The sequence below is a fragment of the Mesitornis unicolor genome, unplaced genomic scaffold (genome assembly GCF_000695765.1).
Source record: "Mesitornis unicolor isolate BGI_N332 unplaced genomic scaffold, ASM69576v1 scaffold4120, whole genome shotgun sequence".
NCBI lineage: Eukaryota > Metazoa > Chordata > Aves > Mesitornithiformes > Mesitornithidae > Mesitornis > Mesitornis unicolor.
The window spans coordinates 14,361-30,565 of record NW_010160115.1 but is presented as its reverse complement, the minus strand read 5'-3'; the positions used below and the strand labels follow the sequence as shown (position 1 = coordinate 30,565).

The 16,205-nt window shown below is 48.4% G+C and overlaps 1 protein-coding gene across 1 annotated transcript in view; it reads right to left on the bottom strand.

Annotated features, from left to right (window-relative positions):
* Positions 1-16,205, bottom strand: part of CDH23 (cadherin-related 23) — a gene marked incomplete at its 5' end in the record, with an annotated part of 106,117 nt that overhangs the window by 78,724 nt on the left and 11,188 nt on the right. Inside the window, 4 exons of the mRNA XM_010188795.1 lie at positions 2,808-2,966; positions 3,759-3,908; positions 12,454-12,642; positions 14,674-14,786. Coding sequence (XP_010187097.1) covers positions 2,808-2,966; positions 3,759-3,908; positions 12,454-12,642; positions 14,674-14,786 — 611 coding nt within the window. The remainder of the gene's footprint in view (positions 1-2,807; positions 2,967-3,758; positions 3,909-12,453; positions 12,643-14,673; positions 14,787-16,205) is intronic.

Below are 16,205 nucleotides of genomic sequence, written 5' to 3'. Positions count from 1 at the left end.
GGAAAGAGACAGAGTGGCAAGCAGGCAGAGGCTCTGGGTCCCTGCTGGCTGCCTGCACTTCGGGTTGTTTTACAGTTGATTTATACGTGTAACAGGCAATGTTTCTCTGCTGTCACTGACATTAGGAGCTGAAATGCTGCAGAGACGAATGGCCATTTGTCACTGCAAATGAAGTCTGCTTGCTCTTTTTATTCCCCCTTTCCATTTTCAGCTGGACAAGAAGAGGGCAGCAGGGAAAAAGCAGCAGCAAGGAGCAAGCTCACTGCTCTGCCCGGGTCACAAAGAAAACCCCTTTCCCTCATCTGCACACTATGACTATGCACAGCCAAGGGGGACAAGCAGGGAAGCATTTGCTGGAAGATGGGCAACCAGTCCTGGGCTGGTGGGAGTAACTTCTCCTCCTTCCCCAGGACATTGGGCTGGACAGAAGATCAGCTGTCTCCCATTGCTTCAGACCCTGTGGTTTTAGCTGCTTGCCTCTCTGCTGGGAAGGAGCTGCAGGCACTGCTGTGCCCTGCCAGCTGTGCTTGACCATCTCCGGCAATGGCTGGTGGGAAGCCTCCTGCCATCCTTCAGCAACTGCTCACCCAGCCCACACACTTCCCTGCTCATCCCAATCTCATAAACCTCCTGATTTGCCCTAAGCACTCCTGAAACCCATCGCCCCTCCAAACACACGACCCTCCAGCTTCCCTTGGAAACACAACCCTAATGGGTGGTGGCATCTTCACCAAGGGACAGAGCCACATAAGGATGCTTCACGTTGCCACTGAGCAGTGAGGCTCAGTTTCAGGGTATCAGCTTTCCAGCTGGCTGCAAAACCTGCACTTATTTGCACAAAGGGGCATTTTGCAGCACTGTGCAGGAGGAGCCGACAAAAGTCCCTTTTCATGAGGCAACCATTCAGTGACCACCAAAGGAGTGGGCACTCCATGTGGCTGGCCAGGCTTTCTTCAAAAACCCTTTCCTAACCCCTATGGATGAATACCCATAAAGAGCTCCCAAGAAAGCAGAAAAGAAGGAAAAGAAGAAAAGGAGAAATTAATTAGCAAGGAAAGCAGTCTTTTTGTCTGCGGCATGTGGGACAGTTGGAGAGCACAGTGCAGACGGGTAGCGCCATGGAAGCAAGCAGAGGGCTGCATCTCAAAGGCGAGTGTGGCAGCAGCAGCAGGAGCTGGTACTTTATGAGGGTTGTTAAAAGTTTGGGATCAGCTGGGAGGGCAATCTGGATTTCAGTGCTAATTGCCTCCATTCTGATTTATCATAGAAGATTCAACTCCTGGCATTTTGCGCTCGCTCCGAAATGCTGGCGTAGCTGGAAGTTGGGGGAAGAGGAGACGCAGTAACAATCTCATTGTTTAGTGTCTGACGGCCTGACTAGCTAAACATCTGCTTGAAATATTAATAACTGTCAGATGGGAAAAGCTCAGGGGCTCTATACAGTTTCATGCCATCTGCTTGTAGAGTAAACACACTTACGCACAGGCGTGTGCACCCAACTCTTTTGTCATGGCTTTTATTCTCTGGATTGGCCTGTGCGGGTGGGCAACCAAGGGCTGTGTCCTGGGGAGAACGGGGGCAAGAAGGGGGGCTAGGAGGGGATCAAAATTAATCTATGACTAACCATAGCAGTAGTAATACACTCAAATCCTACCAGGGGTTTTGACCCCTTCCGCTTTGATATTCCTGTCCCAAAGGAGCTTTGCTTCCTATTTAGAATGTTTTTCAGTGCAGGGTTTTGTCTGGTTCTTCTTGTGCCCCATGCCAGCACTGACATCAACTCATATTGACAAACAATGATAAGACAAGGGGTAACAGACACAAACTGGAACACAGGAGGTTCCACTTAAATTTGAGAAGAAACTTCTTCTCAGTGAGGGTGACAGAGCACTGGCCCAGGCTGCCCAGAGAGGTTGTGGAGTCTCCTTCTCTGCAGACATTCAAAACCCGCCTGGACGCCTTCCTGTGTAACCTCATCTGGGTGTTCCTGCTCCAGCAGGGGGATTGGACTGGATGAGCTTTTGAGCTCCACCAACGTTCTGTGTTCTGTGATATCACCTTGTGCCCCAGGAAATGGATCTCCTCAATAGGGGTTTTGGGTGCTTCCACCAACCCAGACAGTAGGGATGAGCCCTACATAAACACTCTGCTGGCGTCACCACCTCTGTCTCCTGCACCACCATTCTGCTGCCAGCTCTTTAAAAACATGTTATGCTAAATAGTTATTCCCCTCTTTTTCCATCTTTCACACTTTAGTTGGCTCAGTTGACCTTGATTTGGCTGAGGAAAGTGATGCTTCCAAACAGGGCAGTGAGAAAACCCACACTAAAAGATGAACATCAGCTGTTTGCTCTCACTGATGAAGCAACCAAGTTCAGTAGGTACCAGGGCATCTTTTCCCATAAGAATTAAGATAAGAGAGAGATGGTGAATACATGATGGGACACCAGTCATGTACACAACTGAAATACTTAGTGGACCCCATGCAGGGAGGAGGAGGAGGAAGAGGCAAGACCATGACCACTGGGAATCAGTATCTGCAGGAGAAGCCACTGTTTGCAGATGAGACCTTTCAGTGCAGGACTCTCCTCAAGTACCTGGTGTGGTGGGAACCACATACGTCTTCCAGAGACAAGGAAAGGTCAAGGTATCTGCTCCAAAAGCCCATGGGAGGGCTATTCCTCACTGCCAGCATCTCCCACTGCTCCCTTATCAGGCTCCCCAGCCCATCCCTTGGTGACAGGCACCACGGAGCCACACGCACACCAAGAACTTGACAAAAAGAGAGGCAGGATGTTCCTACTCACGTGGACCTGGAGGACGGTGGTGCCCACAGTGGCATTCTCGAAGAGGCTGACATTGTACAGGGCCTTGCTGAAAATGGGGCGGTTGTCATTCTCGTTGATAAGGTTAATCTTCACGCGTGCAAAGCCAACATGGTCTGGGACGCTTTCGTTTGCAAAGAGCTGGGCAGAGATGGGAAGCAAAGGGAAGGGTTGGAGGCACTGTTTGGGAAGCTTGGGAAAGTTATTTATTCTTTAATGGAGAAGACAATGCTCTCCTGATCTCCCTCACCAGAGAGTCAGCTCAGTGGTAACCACCAAAGCATGGATGGTCAGAAAAAGAAAAGAGCCCTTTCCTTCTCCCTTGGGAGCTGCTCAGCTCTGGCTGACGTCAGGCCTTGGGTGCATCAAACACCCTGCACCACCTCCCCTGAACAGCCTCAGCCTGGCAAACTGGGGAACCTGTCACCCCATCACAGCCTGGAGCAAGGGTAGGAAGGCTTTTGCTCATCTTTTTCCACCGTTGTATGAAAGCCCCGCTGCCAGGATTAACATTGCCAGTGTGGCATAAGCCTGCTTTGCCTTCCTTGAGAATTTACAGCTCAGGCAGAAAGCGGGACAAAGCTGGAGCAGGAGGCTGGGGAGAGCTTTGGTGCCTGATAGGTGCACTTAAAACAAAGTTTTATGCTCTATAAAGCTTTTATGGCCCCGTGACATAGCAAGGGGGAATACACTATGCTTAAGCACTTGCAGCTGAGCCTTTGGAAGTTGGAAAGAGACAGAAGGCACAGAACAATTCTCTTCCCCCACTCCTTCTTTCCTTTATTATTATTTCCACTTTTTTGGTCATATTGTAATGCTTTGAAGTTTCATAGTGTGTTCTAGAGAGAAGAAGATAGAAGCCTGGTTAATGTTCACTCTTAAGTCATTCCCAAAAATATGGACGTCCCACAGAGCACAGGGGTGCAACCCTACCGAAAATTCGTAGCGAGGAATAGTCTCGAAGTCCAGCGGCACTGCCACGCGGACCCGGATGTCAGCCTTCCCCTGGATGGAGGTCGGTGAGATGATGAAGTGGTTGGAGTTGTTGCCCACCAGGTAAACCTCGAAAACGCTGTTGGGTCCCTGGGAAGGGAGAGAGGAAGGTTGACTGTGACAAAGGAGGAAGGACCTGGCGCAGCCACTGGGTGAGACCAGCCTGGGACAGAAGCACCGACGTGACTGCAAGCCTGTGCACAAACCCGCGTCGGCGCCAGCAGCTTGGGTACAGCCCTTTGCCTTCGGATGTGTGAAAATGCAATTACTAGGAATGCAGGGGAGCGTTTCTCCGCTTGTGTTTGATTAAGCGAGTCGTACAATTCAGCACCAACCTTAAGCGCTCTTTGTTGTCTTTTATTACACGTACTGGGTGTACAATGCATATGATTTCTATAATTAATCTTTGTAGGTGCACCCATTTTATACAAAATCTATATGCACAGGAAAGGAATGCATCCCTGTGATAAACCTGCACAGCACATGGCTGGTGGGAAAACCCTTTTTACTGTTTCGAGATTAACGCAGCACATAGGGTATCACACACCGGCATTTCATCGCCCTGTGCTGGGAGGCACAGCATGGACACCTCTCCCAAGTAGAGGGCTCTTTCCAGTAACACAAACTGGGAACTGGAAAACTCCTCCTCTCCCAAGAAGTGGCCACCAAAGCAGCAGGACCACCAACATACCGACAGCAGCATTTCAAGACCCTCGCTCTGGGCACAGTGCCCCTTCCCAAAGCACAGCCCAGCAGAGCACGTGAAAACCAAGTTCAGAAGCTGCTGGAGACGAATTTTCAATTTTCCCCGAATGACCTCCCTCCTATCAGAAAAAGGGACCAGTTAAATGCACAAAGAGGCACTAATAGCAAAAGCTGGCTAAGCATGACTGCCGAGAACCAGTGGCATGAGCAGAACCGCTGCTTGCCATCCTCCCCATACCCTCCTGCAGCCAGTGGAGAGGGGGGCAAGCTGAGCATCTCCAGCAGAGCCACACAGCAGGAGGAAGTGCTGAGGCCACCCACAGAACCACACAAACAAGCTCCAAGGCCCCAGGAGTGCAGCTGGTGGACTATGGACAGAGGTAACAAAAGGGACCCGTCTCAGGGCAGACTTAGCTCCTTCCAAAAGCTCTTTTGCTGACAAACTGGGACATGCCAACCCCAACACGAGTGAGAGATGCTCCCTGATACTGGTACACAGCCTGGCAGGGAGAGAGCAGAGGATACAGAGAATGGCAGGAGAAAGCATCACTACCTAAGCCTATTTCTTACTGTCAGATGTCAATTTATAGCAAACAGCCATTTTCCACCAGTTACAAAAAGACATTTCATAGAGGAATTTCCGCCCAGCCCTGCTGCTGAGCTCTTAGTGTCTTGCCTGGCACCCAGTGCCCTCCCCACAGTACACAAAAGCACCTTTTGTGGTGGTGAGATGCAAGGAATTTTCTTGGAAGCCAAAGAGGAGCAGGTTTGTTGGAGGCATGAGATAAAATTTGGAACATCAAAAGAAATCCAAGTATTTGCAGGAAAAGAGCTGGGTAGATTAATTCCCCTTCAGCTGGGGAAGGAGATCAGTCTCCAGATACCCAGCATCCCTAATTAGCAGCCCCTCGAGTGCCTCGGTCTCCTCATGTGAGGTCTGGAGAAGGGGAATACATCTGTTGCTTGGGAAGGCTGCTGTGAGTTGTCGTTTATATATTTATTCAACTATTTATTTTTTTGTTTCTGCCCCCATGCTGCTTTCCTTGCTCCTAGTTCCCGGAGTCTGCAAGCCCCCTGCAGATGGCTGACAGCAAATCTGAATATTCAAATTGTTATCAGCTGCCCAGCAGAAGGGGCCAGCTCAGCCTGGTTCGCAGCTAGTAGCCCCCACTCTGGAGGAAGCCACAGGGAGCTGCTTACATTTTCCTCACCCCTTCCTACCTGCTCCTGCCACCCAGAGCAAACAACAGATCTGAAAAGTGTTTGTGAAGATGAAAAACAAGCACTGTCTCCCCAGGCTCACAAAGGTCCTGGTGTGCAGTGGTCAGCTCACGGCTGAGCATCATTTCTTTGTGGTGCCAAGGATGAGCATGGAACGCATGGGCATGCTCTTGGTGCACGACTTGCTTTACCTGCTTATTTCCCCACTCCAACCCCTGACCCAATCAGCTTCTGTATTGCTCCAGGTTTTTCCCCATCACCAAAACCAAATTGGCTCCTTTCCCTGCCTTTAGAGGCATACATTAATGAGCAGCCTGCCAAAGCATAGCAACCCTAAAATAATAAACCAGTCTGCATGCACCCTCCATCTGAAACAAATTGAGCCATAAAGAAACGGGCTTCTGAGGGAAGTTCGCTATTTCACAAAGCTGGGACACAGCCACGTGTTTCCCAGCTCAGCTCATCCCGTGCCAGTGCACGGGGCCAGCACTTGCTGTGACTCGAGGCTGTTGCCCGCTGCCTCCTTCCCAGCAATCAAACCTCCTCCCAGCTGTAGCCAGTACCGCAACTGATGGAAATTTCATGTCAATTCAGCTAAAAGACAATTGTAGCTGCAGTTGAGCGTAATTATTACTTTGTTCTTCACGTGTGTATTTCTTGGAGCATGTAATAGAAGCTGCGTCACGTCCCTGCTGCCACAATGCCGGCATCAACCTCATGCCGATACTCAACTTCAAAAAAAAGCAATTGCTGACTGATTTACCTTGAATGCTTCATATTTGACCAGTTCATGATGGACCAGTTTGCCAGCCTCATGTGCGTAATCCTCATCTTTATATTTCAGGGGGCTGGAGCAAAGGGGAGACCGTCCCTGGGCACAGCTAGCACAGCACAGACTGGCAGGCGAGAGCAGAAGCTCAGGCATGAGGCTGTAAGATGCCAGGAGATGGGTATGTGTGTCCCTCCAGAGGTCCTGGCCACCATGTGGGACCTGTTCATGCACCTGCTATGAATCACAGTCAAAAGTCTGCTCTCCCAACCTGCAAGCAGTGCTCACAGGGCATGGTTCACCACAAATTAGGGAACCCCTTTTCACATCAGGAGGCCAGGAACAGCTACATCAGCTGTTTCAGCTTTGACTGAAGGATGGATCATGAGTTTTATCCCTGCTTTTTCACCCAACATCACCCACTGGCTTCAGCCATCATTCCCTTTTTTTCATGGGACCACACATGGAAATGCTTCAGAAATTATTCAGCCTTCCACCAGCCCAAGCAAGTATTTAGCATCACTCACCAATGGCTGCACACAAACTTAAGGTAAACAAACAAACAAACAAAAACCTCCCAAACCCCTAGTCAAGCAAACAATGCTTCCTCAACCATACCACTTCCTGAAATCACAAAGGTGCATAGGTAGGGTGGTGGCCCCCAATAATTTTCAGCACAAACTGAGTTAGATCTGGGAAAAGCAGCCTGGGATCCTCAGTTTTTTTCTCTTCATGCGGACTTGGTTCCCTTCAGTTCCTTCTATCCAAGCTCAGCTGCAGCTTGCTTTTCCAAAATGGAGAGCCCTGCCTTCCTGAAGCACCAAATCCAGCTTAACTCCAGCTTTCCTCCCAGCCACTTTCTAGGTATGGGCTATTCCCTACAAAAAGCTGAGGAGTGTTTAATATCCCTCATTCTGGCAAGTTTGTAAAGGAAGGAAAGTTCAGAAGTAGTGGAGGAAGAAGGGGAAAAAAAAAAAGAGTTGTTTTTTTTTAAAAAAGCTATTAGTGCCTCTTTGTACAGCTTGGATACCTTATGCCTGATTCTAGCTAGTCAGAGACAAATAATGCTTAATCCTTCCTTTGAATACACAAGCCATAATAACGAGGGTTATTCTCTTCACCCACTTCAAGGCATTAAACTTGAGTGCTCTGAATAGCCCCTCTGGAGCTGCCTACCTCTCTCCTGCTGCCCAGCCAGCCAGCTTGGGCTCCCAGCACCCACTGGTTGCTCCCAGCACCCACTGCCCACCCAGTACCTGAGCATGACAGCATCAGTGATTCATTCAAGGGCTCACTGGGCAGGGGTGCTTGTCCCCTGTATCCCTAAGGACCTCACCGAGATCACAGGTGATGCAAGATTCCTGCAGCAAAATGCTTCCCAGCCTTTCTGATCCCCCTCCTCACACTGACAGCCTTTTTCTCCCGTCTTTCTGTCCATCCTAAGTGTCAGTCCTTGCCCACTGCCCCCCTTTCAGAGGAGTTTTCTCCTTCCCCGCTCTCCCCAGGTTATCTGCTGAATTCCACACACGCCTGCACAGACTGGATCAATCCGAGCCTGCCTCGCCTTCAGCTTATCTCTGCTCCAAATGATTGATTTTCCCTCTTTAAGGGTAATTTGCTGGTGAATTCCATGTATTGCAAAAACCCCTGTGAAATCTAATTCAGCCCAACTGGCAGCTGGCACTTTTGGGAGAGAATACTCAAGTGCCGTCAATTCCCCTTACAGTTCCTTGCTGTGTAGATCGTATTTATAGTGTGCGTGTGTCATATGCATATATATATGCTATGGATGATTCATATGTTGCACCTGCACACACATGGGCACATGCAATCTACTTACGCGAGTCTCTGATGTAGCTTTATGCAATAAAATATTGTGTATTCCCATGGCCTAGATTTTCTTCTTTTAAATACCTCATCTATCTTCTTCAATATGCTTATTCTGGAGAATTGTTTCAGAATAATTTTGAAATGTCAGCCCATCATACTTGTGCTTTATACAGCCTCTGCCCTTTTCTTCCTCTTCAGTCAACTGCATCAAGGAAAATCAAGCAAAGGCCACGGCAGCAGCGCTGGTTTCTGTGGTGTGCCCTGAGAAAGCACACTGCCGTTTCTCTTAACGCACCTCTGTAGATCTTTCAGTAATAGGAAGCTTAAATGGGGGATGCCCTCAAAGATGCCCTGCTCCTTTTCCTGCATGGGCAAACTCTTGCCTTCTCCCTAAAATACTGCATACCAGGCTGTATAATACCAGCATCTCCAGAAAGGATATCCATAGCCCCCCACTCAGCCAGCCTCAGAGCAGATAAGCCTGACCAAACCAGCCCTCCGAATTAACATAAGCTTATTCCACAGCTTGGGGTGCTTTCTCTCAATCTGGAAACAAACCTTGTTGCAAACCTAGGTAATTCAAGGCTTTAATCTGTGGTCTCACACACAGGATTTATTCACCCCTGCTGATCTATCAAGTGAATGAGAGGAGAATCCAACCCCAGCCTGGGAGTGTGTGTGTATATGCATACTGGTCTTCTGCTGTGTCCAGTTGGGTATGGGCTTAGCCTAAATATTAGAAACTTTCACAGATTTTCATAGGTAGGTCACAAATAGCTTTGGAAAGGTATTCAAGTAGTTTGTTGCCTATCCGGCAGAGAGAGAAACTCAGCCACACAGAGGTTAATGATTTTTCCTTGGTTCATTGAAGGCCAGGTCCAAAACCCTGTGCAAGCCCTGTGCACTGATTTCTCCTGACTTCAAGTGTTTTCAGTAAGCCACCAAGAATGCAGAAAGAAAAACCAGAACATGCAGTTGAACACCTCTTGGCTGCATGCCGAATCCATGTCTGGGGTCATCTCAGCTCAACTTGGGTGCATCCTCTTGAGATGCTCACCCTTCCCACCTCACACCTCCAGCCAGCCTCTCTTGGAGCAAGGCTGGGACCACGTTTAAGGGATGGCAGGTGGGGGTTTGCAAAGGACAGACTCAGATGAAGGTGTTTCTCCTTGGAGACACCCTGCCTAGGTACCTTGTCTGAGATGTTAATGCCAGCCTAGCTCCAGAAAGGCACTTAAACAGAGGCAAAATTAAGCACATGCTTTCAAGCGTGGTCTTGTGTGCAACGTAAATACATTTTTAAGTGCTTTGCTGAATCGTTTAATCTAACTCCTTCAAAAAAGCAATCATTTAAGTTTGTGCAAAACACATCAGAAGAAAGAAAGACCAACCCCCCACAATTTAAAAAGGCCATGTGAGCCTGATTTCAAAAACACCTTTTTGTTTCACAGCCTGGCAGCCCACACAGTGTGTTTTAAGGCCAGATCCATGTGACAACTTTGTCCCCACCTCTACAAAGACACAATCGAGGTGCAATGACAGGCAGGTTCCCCAAAGCCACCCAACCCCACGGGACCCCCACATGGGGCAAGGTTCAGACATGGGTTGCTTCGTCCAAGCAGGACCTTAACAAATGTGAGGGCTGAAGGAACAGCATCAAAATTTGCTGGAGGGGACAGAAGGCTGGATGCTTTAGCTCAAGAAAGGAACCAACCCGCCACAGGGCTTTCCCAGGACTAAACAACATGGGCTGGGAGGCAGGGGACAAAACTTGTGCAAAATTAGCTTCCTCAAGACTCTAACTTTGATTTCATGTGTCTCTCATTTATTTATTTAGTTGCTCTCCCTGGAGACCTATATAATTCTCTTGCTTTCCTTTGCCCCTTACACAAATGAATTGTGTCATCTCCAGCATGAAGGCCGTGCTGGCAAAATAGCTTTTGTCAGCCAAATCCTCAATCACATCCTTGCCTAAAGACCTCAGTTCCTTGCCGTCCCATCCCTCCACCCCTGCCCCCACAGCCCTGGGAGACGAGGGAGTCCAGTGTCATCTCAACTACCTCAAATCCAGATGGTTTGTAAAAGCCTCACAACTCTCATGAGGTACTTGAGCATCCAAAATTTCACCATCAGACAACTATCTTCCCTTTCTGTAAGTTTTTTACTGAAAGTCTGGGGGTCTTGGGACTTCTATAAATACACTGCCTGGGAAGCAGTGCTAGAACAAGCCCGGCTGCAGATGCAGTCCCACTTCTCTCTCATATACATCTTTTTCACAACCTGGCTATCCTCCCCACCATTTTTTTTCCCCCAAAGCGTTACTTTGATGGTTAATCCAGTTGCAAGCATCCACAAGGGGAAATAAGAAAGATCCACCGCAGGATAAGCAACTGTTTATAACCTTCCTCCCTCTAGTTATTCCAAGACATCAGCTCTCCTGTGCTTCTTATCAGGCAAAATAATGCTATGGTCAAAGCAATCTGTGCTAATATGATGTCTCCACAGACACGTACAGTAAAACTCCCTCAGACTCCCTTCACAGAAGAGGTCCTCTCAGCAGTTTTAAAATTTTCAGCCAATTCTTTTGGGGAAATCTCAGGAAGTTAAAGAAATACACCAAAAGAATCAGTTTATTTTTTTGCTGGTGCGTTTGGGAAGGCAAGGCTATTTTTTATTCTCCCGTTTTAAAATTAGCAAGGCCGAAAAGTGAATTCTTGAATGGGAGTCACTTAAATAAAATGAGCTTTTAACCAGAAATAATGACAGATCCTTCTGGCACAACAGAAGTGTTACAATGCCCTTCAGGAATGGATCTGCTGACATCTCTCAGAAAGTGCGACAGTGGCTCTATTAAGAAACTATCCTAAGCATCTGTCATATCCATGTCTTCTTTATTAGCAATTGACATTTTCAAGAAAAAAAACAGTCTCTTTATCTGCTTAATAGCTCATCTGCACCTCTTTAGGCTGAACTCATAACTCTCAGATGGTGACATCATGTCACAAGTAGATTATTAGTTCTGTGTCATGATCACTTCATATGAAAAATAAAAGGATTTCTGGGTGGCTTTATGAGATGTGGTGAACTCCAGCCAGGGCTAGGGAAAAGCAAATCCATCATTTCATCCAGCAAAGGCATCTTAGAAGAGGCACATTTTCATAGACCTACTGGGATTTCAGGGGGCAGGGGAAGATATTCTGTTTCATATTCCTTGGTGCTATCGCATCATTTACTAGAAGCATCAGGAAAACATCCTGATGATACCATTTATTCTGACAAAACCTCTCCTCTTGTCTCTTGCTTGGTCTAAAGAGGAACAGGGATGGCAGGAGCCCACGGCCAGAGCCTTTCCGAGGGATTTTGGAAAGTCGACCATGAGGTGTTAGCACTTGTTTGAAGCAGCCACCAGGCAGTGTGGCAAGGTTGGAGGGTACTGGCACACAATACCAGCATGGTGTGAACTGCACAAGTCAAATAATCAGTGTAATTGAAGGCTGCAAGCCCAGGGCTGGAAAACACTCTGCAATCCCTACGTGGCACAGCCCAATGCATCATAAATAGGAGCTCCATTAACATGAGGGAGAGCAAACCTTTGACACTACCAGCTTGTTTGCAGTGATGAGCTGGTATCCCAGTCCCCTCATGCTTCCTCCAGCCCCTTGCTAGTAGGCATGCCTTACCTGCTCCCCTGACAGCAGCAGTACACGTCTCCGCCAGGGCAGATTCTCCGGAGGTCCTTTCTTCCCCCTCTCTGACAAGTCCCTTGGAAAAACCTCCTCCCTTTCTAAACCAGACTGGCAAAGGGCTGCCCAAAAAGAGCCCTCAGAAGCAGGCGAGAATCAGCATCCCACACAATTCTATTTTCTGGCTCTCAGTGGCCCTACAATCCTCACTGCACTAAAGCACGAGGCGTGCCTGTGGCCTGGGAAGGGTGACTGCACTTCTGGGATCAAGCAAGTGGAGCAAGAGCAGCAGTAAGAACCGAAAAAACGGCTATCAGGACATAAACATGCACCTCAACAAAGGTTAATCAGTAACTTATTCTTCCCTGCACCCCAGTGCTACCCTACAAAGGATGGACAGAAACGCCTGTGGCAGGGAAAATCTCACCTCATCTTTGTCCTGCACCTGGATGAAGAGGGGAAGGGCAAAGCCCACCTGGGCCAGCTCCGGGATGGCTACACTGTACTCCGAGCTATTGAACTCGGGTGCATTGTCATTGACGTCAATGACGAGGATGTTGAAGGTGGTGGTGACAGTGGCGTTGGAGGGTGTGCGGTCATCGTTCAGCTCTGTCCCCTGCAAGGGGAGAAAACAACAGAGTAGCCTTTAATTTTCAAAAAATACATGTAAAATGAAGAGTGCATGCTGAGATTAGAGGCTCTTGCAGCTTTTGCTTCCTCCACTTTGCCAAGGAAGGATGCTCAGTTAGTTCTGTCAGTGCCCCTTAACCTGGAGCACCTTTCCACACTGCTGACCCCTTAACACACACAGACGTTGATCCAGCTCTTCCATCACCCGTGCTTCATACTCACAATGCTCTTGCAAACCTGGTCTCTTCCCAGGGTTTAACATTTCCCTTTGGGTGGCTGTGGCCAAGTTCTCACTTGTCCCTGTTGTGCAGCAGGTTGTCAGGACTTGGAGTCATGCTAGGGGATGACTTGGTGATTCCCCAGCCACAAGCTCTTAAACCAAAAAGTTGCCTTGCGAGATGTGGGGGACAGTCCTCAAAATAAGGGAAACTATGATGGAGCAAAGACCACTCCTATTTTTTTCTCTGTCATCTCCTGAGGTGGAACCAGGAGCAAGGAAGTAACCACCATAGTACCAGTACAGGGAGAGAAAACTAGGACAACAGAGGAAAACAAGATTTAGACCTTTAAATAGGTTTGGCAACATGTGTCTAAATACAGAGTTGAGTCATGACTCTATATAGCACTTCTGTCTCAAGAAGGACTTTAACTTTTCTTTCCTAAAAGGAAAGAGTGCAGATTTTACTGTCAGAGAAGAAAGACTTGTGAAACAGCCTTTTCAAACTGAGTCCCTCCTCTTGTCCTTTGGATAATCTTTCTTTGCTGTGGGCACAGAAAAGCAACGCTAACGCGACCCACACGGCTCATTGCTATTCACTGCTTCTGCACACAACAGCAGAACAGGCTGATCTGAACAAGGAGCAATCCAGCTGTATTTTCACTGTGTGCTCCAGGACAAGAGCAGCAGAGAACATTTTGGGTCCTGGGGATGCAAGCTGCAGAGTGCTGGCATTTGCAGGAAGACGCAAAGTTTGTGGGGAGAGGAAATAAAATCTATGGGATCAACAGAACATAGTTGGAACTCCATTATCACGCAGGCAGGAAAACTGGCAAGTTTTCAGGTTCACAAACCTTTCCAAGATTAAAGAGATATTTTTGTCCCTATTAAAAACAGACAACACTCCCTCTCTTGATTTCTACTGAATTTTAAATTATAGAAGCCCAAACCAAGAGAGATAATAGAGATGGATGTGGATCTCTCCCCCGTGCATCAAGCCTCACAGTACAACATGTGCCTGGGACCAAGAGGGGGAATTTCTTGTCCCTTTGCCCCCTGCAATGCATCGCACTTGCCAAAATGAGAAGGCGATGCACCAGCTGCTTCCCTCCCAATCAATGACCCTTCCCACAATGCTGATTTTCCCCCACCCCAGCGCAGCAGAATCTATACTTCTAAATGTGTTTCCAACCAGCTGCCCAGCTTGGTATCGATTTTAACTACAGGGCTGCGAGCAGAGCCAGGGAGCCGCTCTCAGGTGGGGCTGGAAGATCACGCTTCAGTGGCCTTTCTTGAGGAGGCAACTTTCAGCATTGCTCCCTGCCTGTGACTGCCTACGATGTGCCTAGATGCAGACGATGCCCTGTTTTACTGCTGTCCACTGACATGACAAAATGGTCCTGTTTTTCTGGGGATTAGGGGGGCAAAGGTGGGAAATAGGCACAGGTGAGTACAATTCACGTGCCTGAATGTAGGTGTCTCATGCTGTTTGCAATCCCAGGGCATCAGCATGCTGCCAGCAGATATAACCACGGAGAGAACTAGTTGGAGGCCAGGCAGGTCACCAAAAGTGACCTTATACATCCATAGAGGCAACCATGTTTTGGACTACCATACAAGAGGGGTGTGTCAAACATCCCACTTGGCTTTGCCATGAAACAGCTGATAACATCTCTGAATGCCCACAGGAGCAACACCAGCTCCCAGGGTTGCACCTCCACCTGGAAGGACTTGTGCCCAGGCAGGATGCCTTCCCTGTCCTGCTCTACCAGTGTGTCTCCCAGATGGAGAAGCTCTCACCTTCACCGTGAGGATGAATCCTGCGCTATAGAAGGGGTTCTCCCGGTCCAGTGGCCCATTCAGGGTTAAGGCTCCGCTGATGTAGTCCAGTGCAAAGATGCTGTTGGTGTTACCTGAGGAAAAGAACGGAGTGTGAGCACAAGCAGCAGGTACAGCTGATGCTGAATGGCACAGGGAGTAACGCAGAGAGGGAAGCAGAAGGACATGACTCTCTTCCTTGGCCAGCCTCCATGATGACTGGACCTGGAGCTTGAAAGAGAGGTTTTACAGAGCAGACCCAAGCTGGGCACAGGTTGCAGGAAGTTCTGCGAACTCTGCGCTTTATCTCAACATGCTTTAAAATGTAATGGCTGTAGTGGTCCCCTCGCCCTCTGACCTCCCCCAGCTCAGAGCTCAAAACAGTGCTTTCCTTGCAAAAGCCGATAAAGTCATGAATGCTGCAGGCAGCTGAAGAATTTCAAAGGGTTTTGGTTAAAATATGCCAAAACTAGGGCTGAATCCAGGTGCTCCCCTCTGAACAACCTCCTGCATTCGCACGGCACTGTGTCCCCAGGGTGGGCACAGCCTCCCTCTTAAAATGCAAGAGTTAAGGGACATCAGCCCAGGTTAATCAAAGGTGCAGAATAACTGTGCTCACAAGTAATTCTTCATGTAACAAGAAGTAGTTTAACTGTGGGGTCTCTTGTCAGAGCATGCTGAGAATGATAAATGTCCACATGTATTCAAGGAGAGATGGAGGAGGTTAATGAAAGAAATAAAATAATCGAACAACAGAGAAGCCACATGCAGCTCAGGAAGTTTCTTAACTGGACATGTTTGGTGCCAGGGGCACTATTCGGGTAAGCACTATAGGCACTTGCCCTGTTTTTATGCTCTTGCCAGATGTGTTGGCCCCACACAAAGGCAGTTGCCTTTTTTCCTCTACTTGAGCCAAATTTGGCCTCTGTGCTCATCCTTACGTGCAAGCAACCAGACAGGGAGCCACAGAGGTCTGTGTTGACTCCACCAAGCATCCTATCCTCAGCTTGTCTCCTCCTCTGAAATTAGACACCCAGAGAAGATTAAGGCAATACTTGAGTCTCATGGCCAGCAGATGCTAAGGAGACTAATGTCCTGCATTGGGAACGCCCTTGCAACAGCCCCAGATGCTCTCTCCATCAGCCAGACAAAAGCAAGCAGTTGGTGTGTGGAGCCTGGGATACCTGACGCCAGTCTGACACAATACCAGAGGATGCTGCTGAATTAGTGATGACCAAGGAGGCTATACATGGGCATATGGCCACCCACAACATTGCCCTCATCATCTCATGGTATGTGGAAACCCCTGCCTGATCCAGCCTCAAATGAGGGCAAGAAAACTCCACATTAATCCCAGTCAAAAATAAAAAAAAACCCCACCCTGTCTTCTCAATGTATCTCAGCATGAATGAAGCACACACATTTGTCATTTCCCTGGAAGGGAGCTGCAAGACAGATCTGCTGCCACAGAAAGTTGTTTCCCATCACTCAGCATGTGCCTTGCTCCCTTCCTA